This window comes from Geotrypetes seraphini, chromosome 16 (assembly GCF_902459505.1).
Source record: "Geotrypetes seraphini chromosome 16, aGeoSer1.1, whole genome shotgun sequence".
Taxonomy (NCBI): Eukaryota; Metazoa; Chordata; class Amphibia; order Gymnophiona; family Dermophiidae; genus Geotrypetes; species Geotrypetes seraphini.
The window spans coordinates 53,554,724-53,573,631 of NC_047099.1; the positions used below are offsets into that span (position 1 = coordinate 53,554,724).

General features: G+C 47.2%; 1 protein-coding gene across 1 annotated transcript in view; it reads left to right on the top strand.

Moving 5' to 3' along the window:
• Positions 1-18,908, top strand: part of NOTCH3 (notch receptor 3) — a 195,491-nt gene that overhangs the window by 128,161 nt on the left and 48,422 nt on the right. The window contains exons 13-20 of the mRNA XM_033923748.1: positions 1,776-1,968; positions 3,198-3,343; positions 4,842-4,955; positions 5,243-5,362; positions 6,274-6,426; positions 6,609-6,837; positions 8,427-8,628; positions 16,739-16,892. Coding sequence (XP_033779639.1) covers positions 1,776-1,968; positions 3,198-3,343; positions 4,842-4,955; positions 5,243-5,362; positions 6,274-6,426; positions 6,609-6,837; positions 8,427-8,628; positions 16,739-16,892 — 1,311 coding nt within the window. The remainder of the gene's footprint in view (positions 1-1,775; positions 1,969-3,197; positions 3,344-4,841; positions 4,956-5,242; positions 5,363-6,273; positions 6,427-6,608; positions 6,838-8,426; positions 8,629-16,738; positions 16,893-18,908) is intronic.

The window sequence follows — 18,908 nt, forward strand, 5'->3', positions numbered from 1 at the left end:
TAGTCTTAGCTAAGGTTTCCCCATTTAGTGTGTAAGTTCTGCACGGATTTCTGCTGCCAAGGTGCATGACCTTACATTTTTTAGCATTGAAGCTTAGATGCCAAGTTGAGGACCAATGTTCCAATAGAAGTAGGTCCTGCGTCATACTGTCGGGCAAAGTGCTTTTACTTACTATGTTGCATAGTTTGGCGTCATCAGCAAATAATGTTATTTTACCTTTAAGTCCTTGAGTCAGGTCACCTACGAATATGTTGAATAGGATCGGGCCCAAGACCGAGCCCTGAGACACTCCACTGATCACCTCTGATGTTTTGGAGAGGGTATCGTTTACCACCACCCTCTGAAGCCTACCGCTTAGCCAATCATTGACCCATGCAGTTAATGTCTCTCCTAATTCCATCGATTTCATCTTGTTCAATAACCTGCGGTGTGGGACGCTATCAAAAGCTTTACTGAAGTCCAAGTACACGATGTCTAGGGACTCCTCCACATCCAGCTTTCTTGTTACCCAGTCAAAAAAGCTAATTAGATTGGATTGGCAGGACCTTCCCTTGGTGAATCCATGTTGGTGGGGATCTCGTAGATTCTCCTCGTCTAGGATCGTATCTATTTTATGTTTAATTAGTGTTTCCATGAGTTTACTCACTATGGATGGTCTGTAATTCGCAGCCTCCGTCCTGCAGCCCTTTTTGTGGAGTGGGATGATGTTGGCTGTCTTCCAGTCCAAGGGGACTCTTCCCGTACTCAGGGAAAGATTGAAGAGTACGGATAACGGTTCTGCCAGAACATCACACAACTCTCTAAGCACCCTGGGGTGTAGATTTCCGGTCCCATGGCTTTGTTCACTTTGAGTCTTGATAGTTCGCAGTAGACGCTGCCGGGTGTAAACTTGAAATTCAAAAACGGGTCTTCCGAGCTTTGCCTTGCTTGCAACTGTGGACCGGACCCTGGCGCCTCGCAGGTAAAGACTGAGCAGAAGTATTTATTTAGTAGTTCGGCTTTATCGGAATCCGATTCTACATAATCCCCGTCTGGTTTCCTAAGGCGTACTATCCCATCTGTGTTTCTTTTTCTATCACTAATATACCTAAAGAAGAATTTATCCCCTTTCTTAATGTTCTTTGCTAGGTTCTCTTCTATTCTAAGCTTGGCCTCTCTGACTGTCTGTTTTGGTCACAGGGGCCTTCCTCAGGGGTGTAAAAGTAGCCCAGTAGATGGCGCCAAATGACATAAAGTCAAACTGAGTTTACTTGTAGAAAAGTTCACAAAGATGCCTGCCGCCTAGCATAATATGGATAGACAGACACGATCAAACGACTTTACATGCCTGCCACGTTTTGTTTTATTTATATATGTATACAATTTATGTATTTAAGATGATAAAGAAAGAAATTCAAGTAATATGTACAAGTTTTTAATGATGTAATATTGTGTACTTGATGTAAGATGGAAAAATGAATAAAGAATTTGAAAAAAAAATTGATTTTCAATAAACGTATCTGTCCCTTCCCCCACTCCTCTTTTTTTGTTTGGATTTCTTGACTTGCATACGATGAACGTCAGATGCTATTGCCCTGCTCAGTTCTTTTCTTGGGGAGTAAGTTACGGTGTGGTGCTTGTCTGTATACATCTGCTGTTAAGAGCTTAGATTCAGCGTTGGCCAGTGGGAGGGGGGTGGGATGGTCGCACACTGTTGGAGATTTTGGCAGGTGATGGATGGTCTCTTAGCCTTCTCAACTCTTCCATTGCCTGACCTGTGTCTGCGTCCACCCCAGGGCCACTGTGCAATGTGGAGATCAACGAATGCGCCTCAAACCCTTGCAAGAATGGCGGTACCTGTGTGGATAAGGAGAACGGCTTTACCTGCTTGTGCCCTGAAGGGTTCCATGACCCCCACTGCTATTCTGAGGTGGATGAGTGTAGCAGCAACCCTTGCGTGCACGGGACCTGCAGGGATGACATTAACGGGTAATAGTAGCAATGTAGGACACCTTTCACCCCCACCCACCTTCTGCACCCTCCCCCCATTGCTTTTAGCCACCTCATACACCCAGCACTGCTTTCTGGTTATCTCATCTGTGCCTCTGGCCATTCCTGGCAACTCTGTGTATCACAAATCTCTCATGCCTGGATTGATTTTTTTAAAATTTCGTAATACTTATTTATTAACATTCTTAATTGTAAATAAAATATATATATATATATTTTTTTAAATAATGAAAACTTCGTGATTATATATACTGCTCAGAAAATGGCTGCCAAAGTAGCTTATTTTACTAATAAAGGGAAGCACCCATTTTCAATCCACGATGTCACTCTTTGAGATCTCAATTCCAAATCATCTCAAAAAGACGTAAAGAGGATAAAGTGCACTTATCGGTTTGAATTGTCTTTTCTCTCATTTCCTCTTATGCTTAAGAGTCTCTGCAATGTATCCTGGGTGCTCTTTATAGCATACAAAGTCCTCTGTGTCACCATACAAAAACCCAGGTGGGATCCCGGTTTCACCGTAGTCGGCTCCATCAAAGGAAATAGAGGGGATCCACATCACCCTCATCACAGTAACCAACAGAAAACTTTGTATATATCCCCTGCTTTTCCCCAGCCATGTCATGGATGCCCCTCCCCCCCATCCCACCTCACGTATGATTCTCCTCTCCATCTCGTCTATGAACATCTCTTCCCCTTCGTGTATACCTCAAGTTCACCCGCTCCCCACCGTTCCCTTGCTATCTGCCCAACTCTCCCTTCACCGCGACTCATCAAGGCATCCAAGCTATACAGACTCATTAGGTATCCCTCCCCATCTCGTTGCCAATCCTCGACCCCCACATTTTCATGCTTCCCCTCCCCACATATTGAGGATCCTCCCCTTCTTCCTTCCTCAACCCATCTCCTTTCCCAGCTGCAGGAATCCCATTTCACCCCCCCTTCCACCACTACAACATAATTAGATGAGCAGAGTGAGATCTTCACATAGTTGATGCGGGCCTGCTGGACTCTTGTTTCATCCTGAACTAGACTGGGCAACTCCAGCGATTGTAGAATCCAGGACTACAAGTTCTATTTGTTCTCTGCGTAACTCATCCACTCCTCCTTGGCCTGCATGCTCTGTCTCCAGCATTGCCCTCTCCTGGAGCTCCATATAGAATAAAAAAAATCTCACTGCTATCCATCCCCTTACTCTCACCATACAGGTATAAGTGTGACTGTGAGCCAGGCTGGACTGGCCCCAACTGCGCTGTGGACAAGAACGAGTGCGAATCCAACCCCTGCCAGAATGGGGCCACCTGTTCCAACTTGGTCAATGGCTACCGTTGCAGATGCAAAGACGGCTTCCATGGTAAGAAGTGGTCCGATAGGGTCTGTGACCCTTTGGTGTGTGGGCTAGGGTTGGTAATGGAAGAGGGAAATGGTTGGGGCGGGAAAAGTGGTAAGAGGGCATGTCGTAGAATGTCATGTGATTGGTCAGTCAGGCAAGCTGGCTCACTTTGCAGGTAGTGATGCAATTTGCTTTTGAGATATTTAATAAATAGTGTTTAACAAAATAAAGGTGAAGATCCCTCATGTTTGTCTTTCACACTCTTCACGACCACTGTAGTTGAACCAGAGCAACCCTAAACTGCAGAATTAGGATTTAATTTAACAGACTGTGCAGACGGCCATACGTGCTTTGGAAGAAAATGAATCCACTGGGGAGGGGTGGAGTTAGGGAAGAACCTCACTCGCTTGTAGCAGGAATAAAGAGTCCTTATACAGTATTCTAAAAGAGCTAAACTTCTAAATGTATGCATCTAAATTTTGTGCCCTGTTTTCAGCTGAAAATTCATCTTAATTTAGAAGCTTAAAAGCTAGGGGGTCTAAAGGGTTTAATTAGGCAGGAGAGGCTTCTGCCCAATTAATCCTTGTTGAGCTGGCCATGCTCGGATATTTCACAGTACTAAACTGGAAAGCGCCACTGAATATCCCCTCGGACCATCAAAGCACTAAGGCCCGAATTCTGTAACCTCCGCCATGTTTGGCGGCCGCCAATCGTGTCAATCACGAGACAGCACCGTGTACAGAATCGCGTCTCCGACAAAGGTAAGTGCCGGAAATGTAGGCCAGGATTTTCCTGGCCAACATTTCTGGTGCCTATTTATGATGTGAATCGTACTTACGAAGGCACTTTAGGCTGCCTAACACCACTTCCAGCATTATCATGTGCAACATTAACTCTCTCCCCTCACCATGCATGTCTCCCTTCCCTCCCCCATGCCAGCCTCTTTCCTTCCTCTCACCCCTCACCTCCCCGTGCCAGCATCTTTCCTTCCACCCCTCCCATTTACTCTGTTTCTCTTTCTAAGTCTTGCTTCAGCAGGTTGCGGTTTTGGCAGTGATTCGCACATGCTGCCTGCCACTACTATGGAAGTCTCACCTCTGCCACGGAGAGGCTTTGGAGTTAGCAGCAGGCAGCATGTGGGAATTGATTCTGATACTGCGATCTGATGAAGCTGACACCATCGCAAAAGGAGATTATGCGTGGGAAAAGGGGGATTCTTCACAACTGTGCAATTCCGCCAAAATTCTGCGTTGCACAGTTGTGCAGAATTGCACCAGGAGTCCCTATCCCATCTGGCACCCCCAGCCTCTCCTGGCACTGTATCTTAGTGTTGAACGAGATGGCTTTGAAGAGAGAGTAAGCGCTAATTTCAGGGTTTTTCTCATTGGTTTCCTGTCCTCTCTGGCACAGCATTCTGAGGTTTTCAGTATCGTGGTCTGACAAATGTCTTGTATTGCATTAAAAGGTGTAGCTGGCTCTCTGCAAGGTTTCATCCATTATTTCTGCTTCCTTTCTGTAGGGACCTACTGCCAGATCAACGTGAACGATTGTCTGTCCAGCCCATGCCTGAATCGGGGCACCTGTGTGGATGGTATAGCAAGATACAGCTGCTTATGCAACCTTCCCTACACAGGTACAGAGGGTGTTGTATCTGCTGGGGTGGAGGGGGGTCTCTAGTGGAGATGAGGCATAATGAAGGGGTCTTGTGGCTGATGGGTTGGGGGGTTTCTAGTGGAGATAGGCATGAGTGTAGAGGTATCATGGCTGGTGGGGAGGAGTCTAATGAAGGTGAAGCATGAATGTAGGGGTGTCATGTCTGGGGGGGTCTCTAGTGGAGGTGAGGTCTGAATATAATCTGAGCATAAGCTTCCACCAATCTTTCCCCCCCTTTTCTTTTGTCACCCTCCTTCTCTCTGACAGGTCGCAACTGTGAGAATGTGTTAACCCCCTGCTCCCCGAACCCCTGTGAGAACAGTGGAGCCTGTGATCACACACCAGATTATGAGAGCTTCATCTGCAACTGCGCCCCTGGCTGGCAAGGTGAGGATGTCTGACCTTGCTTTTTTGTGACAATGTAACAGATAGTATTGGAGGAAGATGAGAAGCCATGGGGTGCGTTGGTTCCCCTGTTGGGAGGCAGAGAAGGCTGAGTTAGGAGAGAGGCCATGCATGTTATGGTGGAAGAGACAGAATTAGGAGATGTCCGGCAGGTGTAATGGTTCTCTTATGAGGGATGGAAGGATTTGGATTTGGTGTTGTATACACACGCGCACAAGTACTGGAGTCATTTGTTCTGTTTTGGCTACTAGCTTTTCTTTAGGGAGTGGGATGGGGAAGAAGCCACCACCACAGGACGTCAGCACCACTTTGCTGTGCCTTCTCTGAATTTAGCACCCTCTGGTGGCTGATGACTGTATCTGTCCCATCTGCCTTGGTGGACTAGAGTTACAGGGAGACAGAGAGAGAATTCTGGTCCTTTCCCAAATAGGTTTCTCTGAATTTAATCCATGGGGAAGCCTTGCTGCAGCCCTCAGTTTTTTCCACCGAAGAGAATCTGATCAGGACCTGGGGATTTTTTTTTTTCCCATTCTTTATCTCATTTCTTATTGCATCTGGCCTTAGTGCAGTCTGCATGCTATGGGGTGAGGGGATGGAAGAGTTCTTTTCTTTCTGTTAAAAGCTCCAAGAGCCTCCCAGGCCCTCGCAGGACTCCCCATTCTCCCCCTCAACTCTTTGTGCTCCATCCCCTTGTCCCCCTGCCGTATTGCTCCCCTCCCCCCACCTTCCCTGTCCCTGATTGCCCCACCTACATCCTCCTCCCTCCATTCCCTTGTTCTCTCCCCCCTCTGTGCTCCACACTCCTCTCCCTCTACTGCCATGTCTGCGCCCTCATTCCAGTGTGCCAACTGCACCCCTTTTGTACTCACATCCATATCTCTCACTCACCGCAGGTCAGAAATGCAGCACAGACATTAACGAGTGTGATCTGAACCCCTGTAAGAATGGCGGCACGTGCACGAACCGTCCTGGCACCTATACCTGCTCCTGCCGCCCTGGCTTCACCGGTATCAACTGCGAGACAGACCTCAATGACTGCATTCCCAGTGAGTGCGGTGCCCATGCTGCCAGGGCTAGGATTTTCCTGGGTGGTGGGTGTCAAGGAAGGGGAAATGCCCTATACTGTCAACAGTGGGCTTTTCGAGGACCACAGCACATAGTTGGGGGCTAGCCAGTTCAAAGACCAGCTTGTGACTGTTTTTCTTTTCTTCACGCCTCTGCGCTGCAGATCCCTGTCGAAATGGAGGCACGTGCAAGGACCTCATCGATGCCTTCCAGTGCACCTGCATGCCGGGTTTCACGGGCACCCGCTGCACCAAAGAGATCAACGAGTGCCTGAGCAGCCCCTGCCGCAACGGCGCCACTTGCACGGACTACGTGAATAGCTATACCTGCACCTGCCAGGCTGGTTACACAGGCATCCACTGTGAGAAGAACATTCAGGACTGCACAGAGAGGTAAGGCAGCCGTTGCGCCAGTGTACGAGGGGATGGTTGATGAAGCTGGTGCATGTCAGTCACCTCTCGCTCAAGTACTGTGGCGGGTGATGGGTCTGGTACACGTGAGCCCTCTCCCCACAACACACATTCCTGGGCATTATGTATCGAGCACCACCCTCAGACTGTGCACAGATGGGTGGTGGGGATTTTTCCCTTGTTGAGGACTTTAGTTAATCTCCAAAGTCCTTTGAGCATGTAAAGGAAACTGGGTACATTAGAAAAATCTCACTGGCTCCCAGTCAAAATTTTATTTTTATCATTCAAAGCTCTGTCCTCAAAAGAACCACAATTTATTACTCATTCCGTACGCTATCTCGCGTTCACTTTGGTCTATGGATCAAAAGTTGTTAACAGTCCCTTTTCTAAAAATAATAGGGACATGACGACAAAACGTCTTCTCCGTGACTGCGCCGCGGCTCTGGAATGCTATGCCAAAATACTTAGAGAGGAAGAAAATTTGACACGCTTCAAAAATAACTGGAAAAGTTTTTTATTTAAAGATGCATACAGTTTATAATTTCTTTTAAAAAGATAACATTTCACGCTTTTTTGTTTTTTTCCCACCCTATCCTTATCGTGCTCACCATATATGTTACCTCTTTTACCTCTAAAAAGCAGATTGTAGCTCTACCCCTTCTACCAGTTAGTCTGTATGTCTGTTTGGTTCATCTTATGGATTACTCTCATATTATAATTTTTATGTCTCTTTTATGCTTTTTTATCAATTGTATTTTACTTACTAAAATAAAATAAGCAATCAAAACTTAATAAAAACTTGAAACCTAATTATTTTTACGCAGATTTCAGCCAGTTGGTTTGGGGGGGGGGGTCACTTGCATATCTGGCTAAGTCTGCCAATTTCACTCAGAGTGTAATGGACATAAGGATAAGTTCTCATGAAATAAAAATGCAAACATACGAAATATAACTATATAATATAAACATGCATAAAATACACAACAACAAAATATAAAAACTCATGAATAGTATAAAATAAAATTAACATATATTCAAGAGAAAATTTAAGCCTTTAGCTCAGTATCTCGCAAACTTTACAAGCTGCAACACACTAAACTGGTGGCTATGGCTTGAGGGCACCCGGAAGTGTGCGGACATGTGACATCATCACTTTGATGTACGCGCATGCACGGACACCCTCCAGACGGGACCCTGAGCCGCCAGTGAGGGGTTGCTGTAAAAGAAGAGGCGCGGAGAGGAGGAGAGGCACTGGTGATGGCTGACCGTGAGAGGCATGTTCTGTAGGTGCCTCTCCTCCTCCCCGGCGTTTTGCGACACACCTGAAATCTCACACAGCACACAGTTTGCAATGCACTGCTTTAGCTCATTAAAATATGCAGATTTGCCCATCTAAAACCCGCTCTTTGAATATCTGCCTTCCATAGGTAAGGATGAGAAGGTAGAGGGAGGTGATTTGCACTGTGTCGGTCATATTAACCTGAACTAGTGCCACAGTTGGTGTTTTCTCACTCTCCCTTCTCACATGTGCCTCTAACCCTCTTCTCTCGTGTGTCTCGCACTTATATCAGCTCCTGCTTCAACGGTGGCACCTGCATTGACAGCCTAGACACCTACGTCTGCCGCTGCCAGCCTGGTTTCACCGGCTTCAACTGCCAGCACGAGATTAATGAGTGCGAATCCCGACCCTGTCTGAATGGTGGTATCTGCATAGATGGCGTGGAGACATACCGCTGCACCTGCCCGCAGGGCTACACAGGCACCCAATGCCAGGTGTGGGAAGAGGGGTGTAAGCTGGGGGTGGGGGGGGGTCAGAAGAACAGTATCGAGAGGGTTGCCAGAAAGCACAGTTACTTACCGTAACAGGTGTTATCCAGGGACAGCAGGCAGATATTCTTGACTGATGGGTGACGGCACCGACGGAGCCCCGGTACGGACAATTTTAGAGTGATTGCACTCTAAGAACTTGGAAAGTTCTAGTAGGCCGCACCGCACACGCGCGAGTGCCTTCCCGCCCGACAGAGGCGCACGGTCCCCAGTTAGGATAAGCCAGCTAAGAAGCCAACCCGGGGAGGTGGGTGGGACGCAAGAATATCTGCCTGCTGTCCCTGGATAACACCTGTTACGGTAAGTAACTGTGCTTTATCCCAGGACAAGCAGGCAGCATATTCTTGACTGATGGGTGACCTCCAAGCTAACAAAAAGAGGGATGGAGGGAAGGTTGGCCATTAGGAAAACAAATTTTGCAAAACAGATTGGCCGAAGTGTCCATCCCGTCTGGAGAAAGCATCCAGACAATAGTGAGATGTAAAAGTATGAACTGAGGACCAAGTGGCAGCCTTGCAGATTTCCTCAATAGGAGTGGAACGGAGGAAAGCTACAGATGCTGCCATAGCTCGAACTCTATGGGCCGTGACAGAACCTTCCAGTGTCAGTCCGGTCTGAGCATAACAGAATGAAATGCACGCTGCCAGCCAATTAGACAACGTACGTTTAGAAACAGGACGTCCCAATTTATTCGGATCAAAGGACAGAAAGAGTTGGGGAGCTGATCTGTGGGGCTTAGTACGCTCTAAATAGTAAGCTAGAGCCCTCTTACAGTCCAAAGTATGTAGAGCCTGTTCTCCATTTCAAAGAAATGGGAGACTTCGTTCACCAGGCGCTACAAAGCCAAGAAGAAACCGATAACGTGGAAGACATGTGGTTGACTTTGAAAGCAACCATACAAGAAGCAACAAACCGCTATGTAAAATCAGTAAGTAAACGGCGAAGGAACAATAAGCCACAGTGGTTTACTGCGGAGATCTCAGACCTGATCAAGGAGAAGAAAAAAGCATTCATCTCTTACAAACAATCAGGGAAGCAGGACTCTAGAGCAGACTACCTGGCCAAATCAAAAGCCGTCAAAACAGCAGTCAGGGAGGCTAAATTCCTCATGGAGGAGTCTCTAGCAAAGAACATCCAGAAGGGAGATAAATCCTTCTTCAGGTATATCAGTGATAGAAGAAAAAACTCAGGCGGGATTGTACGTCTTAGGAAACCAGACGGAGACTATGTGGAAAAGGATTCGGAAAAAGCCCAACTATTAAATGAATACTTCTGCTCAGTCTTCACCCGAGAAGCGCCAGGGCTCGGCCCTCAGCTACAGACAAGGGTTGGCTCAGTTGACCCGTTTAGTAACTTTGAGTTTACGCCCAGCAGTGTCTACGGTGAGCTGTCAAAGCTCAAGGTTAACAAAGCAATGGGGCCGGACAACCTGCACCCCAGGGTGCTTAGGGAGCTGAGTGATGTCTTGGCGGAGCCACTGTCCGCGCTCTTCAACCTCTCCCTTAGTACAGGCAGCGTCCCGTTGGACTGGAGGACGGCTAACGTCATTCCACTCCACAAGAAAGGCTCAAAGATGGAGACAGCAAACTACAGACCAGTGAGTCTAACATCGATAGTGAGCAAACTAATGGAAACTCTAATCAAACACCAATTAGATAATATCCTGGATGAAGAGAATCTACGGGATCCCCGACAACATGGATTTACTAAGGGGAGATCCTGCCAATCCAACCTGATCAGCTTCTTTGACTGGGTAACGGGGAAGCTGGATATTGGGGAATCCCTGGACATCGTGTACCTGGACTTTAGCAAAGCATTCGATAGCGTACCATACCGCAGGTTACTGAGCAAGATGAGTTCTATAGGATTAGGTGACACATTGACGAAATGGGTTGGGAGCTGGCTTGGAGGTAGGCTCCAAAGGGTGGTGGTGAACGGCACCCCCTCCGAAATGACGGAGGTGATTAGTGGAGTACCACAGGGCTCAGTCTTGGGCCCAATCCTATTCAACATCTTTATAAGAGACTTGGCAGAAGGGCTTCGAGGTAAAATAACATTATTCGCCGATGACGCCAAACTGAGTAATGTAGTGGGCAAATGCACAACAGACGAAGATTCAGTGCCCGACAACATGAAGCTCGACCTACTCCTACTGGAGCGATGGTCTAGGACATGGCAACTCAACTTCAATGCCAAAAAATGCAAAGTTATGCACCTGGGCAGCCAGAATCCATGCAAGTCTTATACCCTTAATGGCAAGATCCTAGCAAAAACGGTAGCAGAACGAGACTTGGGGGTAATCGTCAGTGAGGACATGAAGTCTGCCAATCAAGTGGAGCAGGCTTCGTCCAAGGCAAGACAAATCATGGGCTGCATACGAAGGGGTTTCGTCAGTCGTAAGGCGGAAGTCATTATGCCATTGTATAGATCCATGGTGAGGCCCCACCTGGAATACTGTGTGCAATTCTGGAGGCCGCATTATCGCAAGGATGTGCTGAGACTGGAGTCGGTGCAAAGAATGGCCACCCGGATGGTCTCGGGACTCAAGGATCTACCATACGAAAAACGGCTTGACAAATTACAGCTATACTCGCTCGAGGAGCGCAGAGAGAGGGGGGACATGATCGAGACGTTCAAGTATCTTACGGGCCGCATCGAGGTGGAGGAAGATATCTTCTTTTTCAAGGGTCCCACGACAACAAGAGGGCATCCGTTGAAAATCAGGGGCGGGAAACTACGAGGTGACACCAGGAAATTCTTTTTCACTGAAAGAGTGGTTGATCGCTGGAATAGTCTTCCACTACAGGTGATTGAGGCCAGCAGCGTGCCTGATTTTAAGGCCAAATGGGATCGGCACATGGGATCTCTTCACAGGGCAAAGGTAGGGGAGGGACATTAAGGTGGGCAGACTAGATGGGCCGTGGGCCCTTATCTGCCGTCTATTTCAATGTTTCTATGTTTCCAGAATGAGAGTGAGGTTTCGGAAAGAAGGCAGGCAGAACAATGGATTGGTTGAGATGGAATTCAGAGACAACCTTAGGGAGAAACTTTGGATGTGTACGCAGAACCACCTTGTCATGATGAAAGACCGTAAAAGGTGGATCTGCAACTAGTGCATGTAGCTCACTGACCCTCCTGGCAGAGGTAAGAGCAATAAGGAAAAGTACTTTCCAAGTGAGAAACTTGAAAGGAGTGGTAGCCAAAGGTTCAAATGGAGGCTTCATTAAGGCGGAAAGAACCACATTGAGATCCCAGATTACAGGAGGGGCTTTAAAAGGTGGTTTCACATTGAAAAGACCCCGCATGAATCTGGACACCAAGGGATGAGCCGAGAGAAGTTTTCCATGAACTGGCTCATGAAAAGCAGCAATAGCACTAAGGTGGACTCTGATGGAAGTAGACTTAAGGCCAGAGTCAGACAAAGAAAGTAGATAATCCAACAAAGTCTCCACAGCAAGGGAAGTGGGATCATGTTGATGAAGAAGACACCAGGAAGAAAATCGTGTCCACTTCTGATGGTAACATTGCAGAGTGGCCGGTTTCCTGGAGGCATCCAGAATGGAACGAACGGGCTGAGACAAAGAAGTATCATGAGAAGTCAGCCCGAGAGAAACCAAGCTGTCAGGTGCAGAGACGGAAGGTTGGGATGCAGAAGTGTCTCCTGATGTTGCGTAAGCAGAGAAGGAAACAGCGGAAGAAGAAAAGGCTCCCTGGCACTGAGTTGAAGTAGAAGGGAGAACCAATGTTGTCTGGGCCACCGTGGAGCAATCAGAATCATGGTGGCTCTTTCCCTCTTGAGCTTGAACAAGGTTCGCAACATGAGAGGCAGAGGAGGGAAAGCGTACAGGAACAGATTGGACCAATCGAGGAGAAATGCATCTGCTGCCAGACGGTGAGGAGAGTAGAGTCTGGAGCAGAATAGGGGCAGATGGTGATTGTGAGGAGCTGCAAAGAGGTCTATCTGAGGAGTGCCCCACTGAGCGAAGATGGACTGTAGAGTTAAAGGATCGAGTGTCCACTCGTGAGGCTGAAGAATTCTGCTGAGCTTGTCTGCTAAGAATTCTGTTCTCCCTGAATGTAGATAGCTTTCAGAAAAAGTTGGTGATCTGTGGCCCAAGCCCAAATCTTCTGGGCTTCCTGGCACAAGAGGCGAGAGCCTGTCCCCCCCTGCTTGTTGATGTAGTACATCGCAACTTGATTGTCTGTGCACAGCAGGATGACTTGAGGAAAGAGAAGATGTTGGAAGGCCTTGAGGGCATAAAACATCGCTCTGAGTTCCAGGAAATTGATGTGATGCTTCATTTCCTGGGCTGTCCAAAGTCCTTGAGTTTGGAATTCGTTCAAATAAGCTCCCCAGGCATAAGGGGAGGCATCGGTGGTGATGACAAGTTGATGAGGAGGTAGATGGAACAGAAGACCTCTGGAGAGATTTGAGGATATCAACCACCATTGTAGAGACTGACGAAGAGACGATGTCACAGATATGTGTCGTGAGCAGGGATCCGTCGCTTGGGACCACTGGGTAGCTAGGGTCCATTGAGGAGTGCGCAGGTGAAGACGTGCGAAGGGTGTGACATGAACTGTGGAGGCCATGTGACCCAAGAGTATCATCATTTGCTTGGCAGAGATGGAACGTTGTGGAAGCACCTGCTGACATAGAGACTGAAGAGTTTGAAGACGGTTGGACGGCAGGAACGCTCTCATGAGGACTGTGTCTAACACCGCTCCAATGAATTGAAGTTTCTGAGTGGGGATGAGATGAGATTTGGGTAGATTGATCTCGAACCCCAGAAGTTGGAGAAACAGGATGGTTTGGTTGGTGGCCAGGAGTACTGTCTGAGATGAATTGGCCTTTATCAACTAATCGTCCAGGTAAGGAAAGACCTGAAGGTGGTGAGAGCGTAAAAAGGCCGCCACCACAATCAGACATTTGGTGGAGAGGAGGCAAGGCCGAAGGGCAGCACTTTGTATTGGTAATGACAGTGATTGATCATGAAACGGAGGTACTGTCTGGAGGTCAGATTGACCGGTATGTGAGTGTATGCCTCTTTGAGATCGAGGGAGCATAGCCAGTCGTCTTGATTGAGAAGAGGGTAGAGAGTGGCTAAAGAAAGCATCTTGAATTTTTCTTTGACTAAGCATTTGTTGAGATCGCGAAGATCTAGAATTGGTCTGAGATCTCCTGTTTTTTTGGGGACTAAAAAGTAACGGGAGTAGAATCCATGTCCCTTTTGATCTAGAGGAACTTCCTCTATGGCGTTCAAAAGGAGGAGGGATTGAACCTCCTGGAGAAGGAGGGAAGACTGAGGAGTGTTCGAAGCAGACTCTCTTGGTAGACTTTGGGCAGGCAGGGTCTGAAAGTTGAGAGAGTAGCCGTGGCGGATGATGTTGAGGACCCATTGGTCCGAAGTGATAACTTCCCACCGGATGAGGAAAAAAGTGAGACGGCCACCTATAGGTTGAGGTAGGTGGGTAGATGTTTGGACGCTGGCTATGTCCTGGAGAATCAAGTCAAAAGGGCTGCGTAGATTTTTGCTGTGGAGGTGGCTACACAGGTTGCTGTTGCTGTGGCCTAGGAGTCTGTTGTTGTTGCTGACGTTGACGCCTAGGTTGCTGGGGAGCTGATAGCAATGGACGAGCCACATAACGGCGTTGATAGGCCGACTGCTGTCTGAAAGGTCGTGCCGGTGGAGCTTTCTTTTTCGTTTTGAGCAGAGTGTCCCAGCGAGTCTCATGGGCGGAGAGCTTTTGGGTGGTTGAGTCCATGGATTCCCCAAAGAGCTCATCCCCCAGGCATGGGGCATTAGCCAACTGATCTTGATGGTTGACATCAAGCTCGGATACTCTAAGCCAGGCAAGGCGGCGCATGGCCACAGACATGGCCGTGGCTCTAGTGGTAAGCTCAAACGTGTCATAAATTGATCTTACCATAAATTTACGGAGTTGGAAAAGAGAAGACGAGCAGTGGTGGAAAGCCTGTCGTTTCCGCTGAGGAAGGTACCTTTCAAAGGAAGCCATGGTGGTAAGGAGATGCTTGAGATAAAAAGAAAAGTGAAAAGCATAATTACCAGATCTATTAGCTAACATTGCATTCTGGTATAACCTCTTACCGAATTTGTCCATGGCTTTGCCCTCTCTGCCAGGAGGGACAGAAGCATATACACTGGCTCCCGTGGACTTCTTAAGTGTAGATTCCACAAGCAGAGATTCATGTGGAAGCTGTGGCTTATCGAATCCAGGAATAGGGATTACTTTATATAATGAATCTAATTTACGGGGAGCTCCTGGGATGGTCAAAGGAGTCTCTAGGTTCTTATAGAAAGTTTCCCTCAGGATGTCATGAAGAGGGAGTTTCAAAAATTCCTTTGGAGGCTGATCGAAGTCAAGGGCATCAAGGAAGGCCTTGGATTTTTTAGACTCAGCCTCCAAAGGAATGGAAAGAGATTCACACATCTCTTTCAGGAAGGAAGTAAAAGATGTAGAATCCTGTTTTGAGGATGGATCTGGAGCAGCAGGATCATCCTCATCCGAGGAACACTCACCCTCAGAAAGAAAAGGCTCTTCGGAGTCACCCCACAGATCAGGGTCCCTAATATGGGAGCTACGGTCTCGAGACTCCGGAGTAGATGGTTCTAGGTGTCGGGATTTGCGAGCCGACTTACCAGACCGCATAGATACGGTACCGGGTGATGTTACCAACTGTAACGGTGCCGAAGTCTGCACCGATTGATGCTGGGCCCTCGGTTCCGGTGCGAGGAGTGGCATCGATATCGATGAGGCAGAGTGCACCGGTACCGAAGCAGTGGATGCAGACAATAGAGGTTGCTCCACTGCCGGTACCGGTGGCTCAGACCGGACCGGGACTGGAAGGCTCGGTGCCAATAGAGCAGGAAGGAGTTGCTGTAACTGCTCCTTGAGGTGCACCTGTAGGACGGCTGCAATGCACTCATCCAAAGAAGGCACCGGTACCGCCTTTTTCTTTTGCGGTACCTGCGGTGCCGCTCGACGCCCCGGAGATGAGGAGCCCGAAGTCGAGGGACTCACCTCGATAGGGGCGGAGCGCTTCCGCTGGCGCCTCAGGGTCGGCAGGACTGGGCTCGCTGCAATCGAGACCAGAGGGCGCTCCAGCGGGGAAGGCTTCTTAGCCGGCTTACCTGGGTGTTGCGACGCCGGCGCAGTATCGCGTGGTGTCGACGAAGTGGGTGCCGACTGAGATGGGGCCGATACCGGTGTCGATGCCGCATGATCGGACATATCGGCACCGAAAAGCAAGCGCTGCTGTATCTGGCGATTTTTTAAGGTACTTTTTTTTAACGTGGCACAGTGGGTGCAGGTGGAAGCCTGATGCTCAGGACCTAGGCACTGTAAGCACCAGTTGTGCGGGTCCGTGAGGGATATAGGCCGTGCACACCGCTGGCACTTTTTAAAACCTGGCTGGGGGGGGCATGAAAGTAAAAACGGCTTCTGCCAAATCGAAGGCCGAGGCCTCGATGGTGGCAGCAGGCCCCGCCGGTGCAAAACCGAAATGAAGAAAAATAACGAAAAATACTCGGTTTTTTTTTTTTTTTTTTTTTTTTAGAAAAAAGAAAAGAAATAAAGGAAAAAATTTTCCCAAAAAGGTTTCGCGAGCGGGAAGGCGAATAAGAAAAGTTTTCAACAGCCGTTGAAAAATGCGACTTCTTAGCTCCGCGGAAACTAAGAAACTGGGGACCGCGCGCCTCTGTCGGGCGGGAAGGCACTCGCGCGTGCGCGGTGCGGCCTACTAGAACTTTCCAAGTTCTTAGAGTGCAATCACTCTAAAATTGTCCGTACCGGGGCTCCGTCGGTGCCGTCACCCATCAGTCAAGAATATGCTGCCTGCTTGTCCTGGGATAAAAGATATAATGTGATCTGTGTTAGGTGATTTGGGGGGGAGGGGGCCACAAGGGTATGCTTGAGGGTTGTCGGTGTGTTGCTGCATTGTCTGCAGAGTTGAGGGGGGAGGAGGACAGCAGCCGGGGTGGGTGTGGTAGCCTTGGCGTTAACCATGTGCTTTGCTCCCCCTCTCCCATTGCAGAACCTGTTGGATTGGTGCAGCCAGTCCCCTTGCCAGAACGGGGGTCGCTGCCATCAGACAGGTGCCACTTTCAAATGTGAGTGCCCTGGGGGCTGGACCGGGTCCTACTGCGACATCCCTAGCGTGTCCTGTGAGACTGCAGCTGCTCAGAGAAGTAAGAACTTGTCTCCTGTGCATTTATGCCACCGAGATATTTAAATGCCCCTTCTTATGTCTCCCCTCTCCCACCTTTCTTCCAAAGTACAGATTTTGAGATCTTTTTCTTTTTTTTTTTTAATAAATCTTTATTCGTTTTCAAAAATTACAACAAGTGTACAATAATCCATCAGAAATATATTAATTAATCACTTGACAATCTTATTTGTAATCTTCCAAATACATAAATATAAAAGAATCCCACCCCTCCCTCCCATATACTAATAATTAACAATTATCAATTATTATCATTCATAATCCCACCCCCCTTATCTTATCCAATATTCTGGTGTTTTAAGATGTCTGATCATTAGAATAAATAATCAATGGCCCCCAAATCTTTTTAAACTTATTATAATTACCATGTTGCATAGCAAGCTCCCTTTCCATTTTATAAATATGGCATACTGAATTCCACCAAAAAATATAATTTAGTTTAGTATAATCTTTCCAATTTCCTGTAATCTGCTGAATGGCAACCCCTGTTAATATTAATAAAAGTTTATTATTATTCGTTGAAATTTGGCTTTTAAATCTCATTGATGTACCAAATAATACAGTATCATATGAAAGGCCAACATTATTTTCTAACAAAGAATTAATTTGGGGCCAAATTAACTTCCAAAAGGTATTTATATAGGGACAGAAAAATATCAAATGATCTAATGTCCCAGCCTCTAAACCACAATGCCAGCATCTATTGGACCTTGAACTATCCTTGAACTTCTGTAAACGAACTGGGGTCCAAAAAGCTCTATGCAACAAAAAAAACCAAGTCTGTCTCATAGATGCTGCCTTTGTAGTTTTTATTCTCCAACACCAAAAACGTGGCCATTGAGAGGCAGAAATTCGGTGCCCAAGCTCAATGCTCCAAATATCCCTAAGAACAGTTTTTTGTTTTTTTATTCAAATATCCATATAACAATTTATTCCACTGTGCGGCTTGGTGACCCAAGAAATCCGCCTGAAAGCACAGGAATTCCAAACTATACTGAGAATTAAGAACTTTCCATTCAGGGAAATAATAGAATTTTGTTGGATACTTGGAAGACTTTACGTTATATTAGTAATTTATCACCAGACCCAATTTCTAAATCGTTAAATCAATCCATTTGGGTAAACTCCAAGATCAAATTTGGCGGGTTTAAAATCGTTTGGAAGCGTTGGATTATTGCAGGTATACGGACTTTAAATGATGTGATTATAAATGGATCATTGCTTAGTTTTTCACAATTGCAACATAAATTTGGTTTAAATAAATCACAAAGTTTTAAATGGTTGCAGTTGAAGCAGGCTATTCAAGAAGGGTTCCCTGAATGGAAAGTTCTTAATTCTCAGTATAGTTTGGAATTCCTGTGCTTTCAGGCGGATTTCTTGGGTCACCAAGCCGCACAGTGGTATAAATTGTTATATGGATATTTGAATAAAAAACAAAAAACTGTTCTTAGGGATATTTGGAGCATTGAGCTTGGGCACCAAATTTCTGCCTCTCAATGGCCACGTTTTTGATCTTGGAGAATAAAAACTACAAGGGCAGCATCTATGAGACAGACTTGGTTTTTTTTGTTGCATAGAGCTTTATGGACCCCAGTTCGTTTACAGATTTTGAGATCTTTAAATCTGTCCCCAAAAGCTTTACGGCAAAGACTACTGACCATTTTAATAGCCGCCCTCTGAACTGACTCCATCCTGGAAGGTGCATCATCACCTCCTTTTTCCTACTGGCCATTCTTCTCCCCGTGCACCCAAGTAGCCTTCTAGCTTTTACCACTCACTTTACTAGTTGTTTGGCCACTTAAAGGTCACTGCATGTGATCACACCTCTTTTGTGCACAAAAGCTCTTCACCCCCAGCCACTATCACGTTGCTTCCTTTCCCAACCTCTAGGAGCAGTGTGTGTCAAGGATGCAGAAAGGGTGCGTCCCTGAGTACTCCGTCTGCCTGCCATTTTACCTGCAGCCGTTGTGCTGAAATT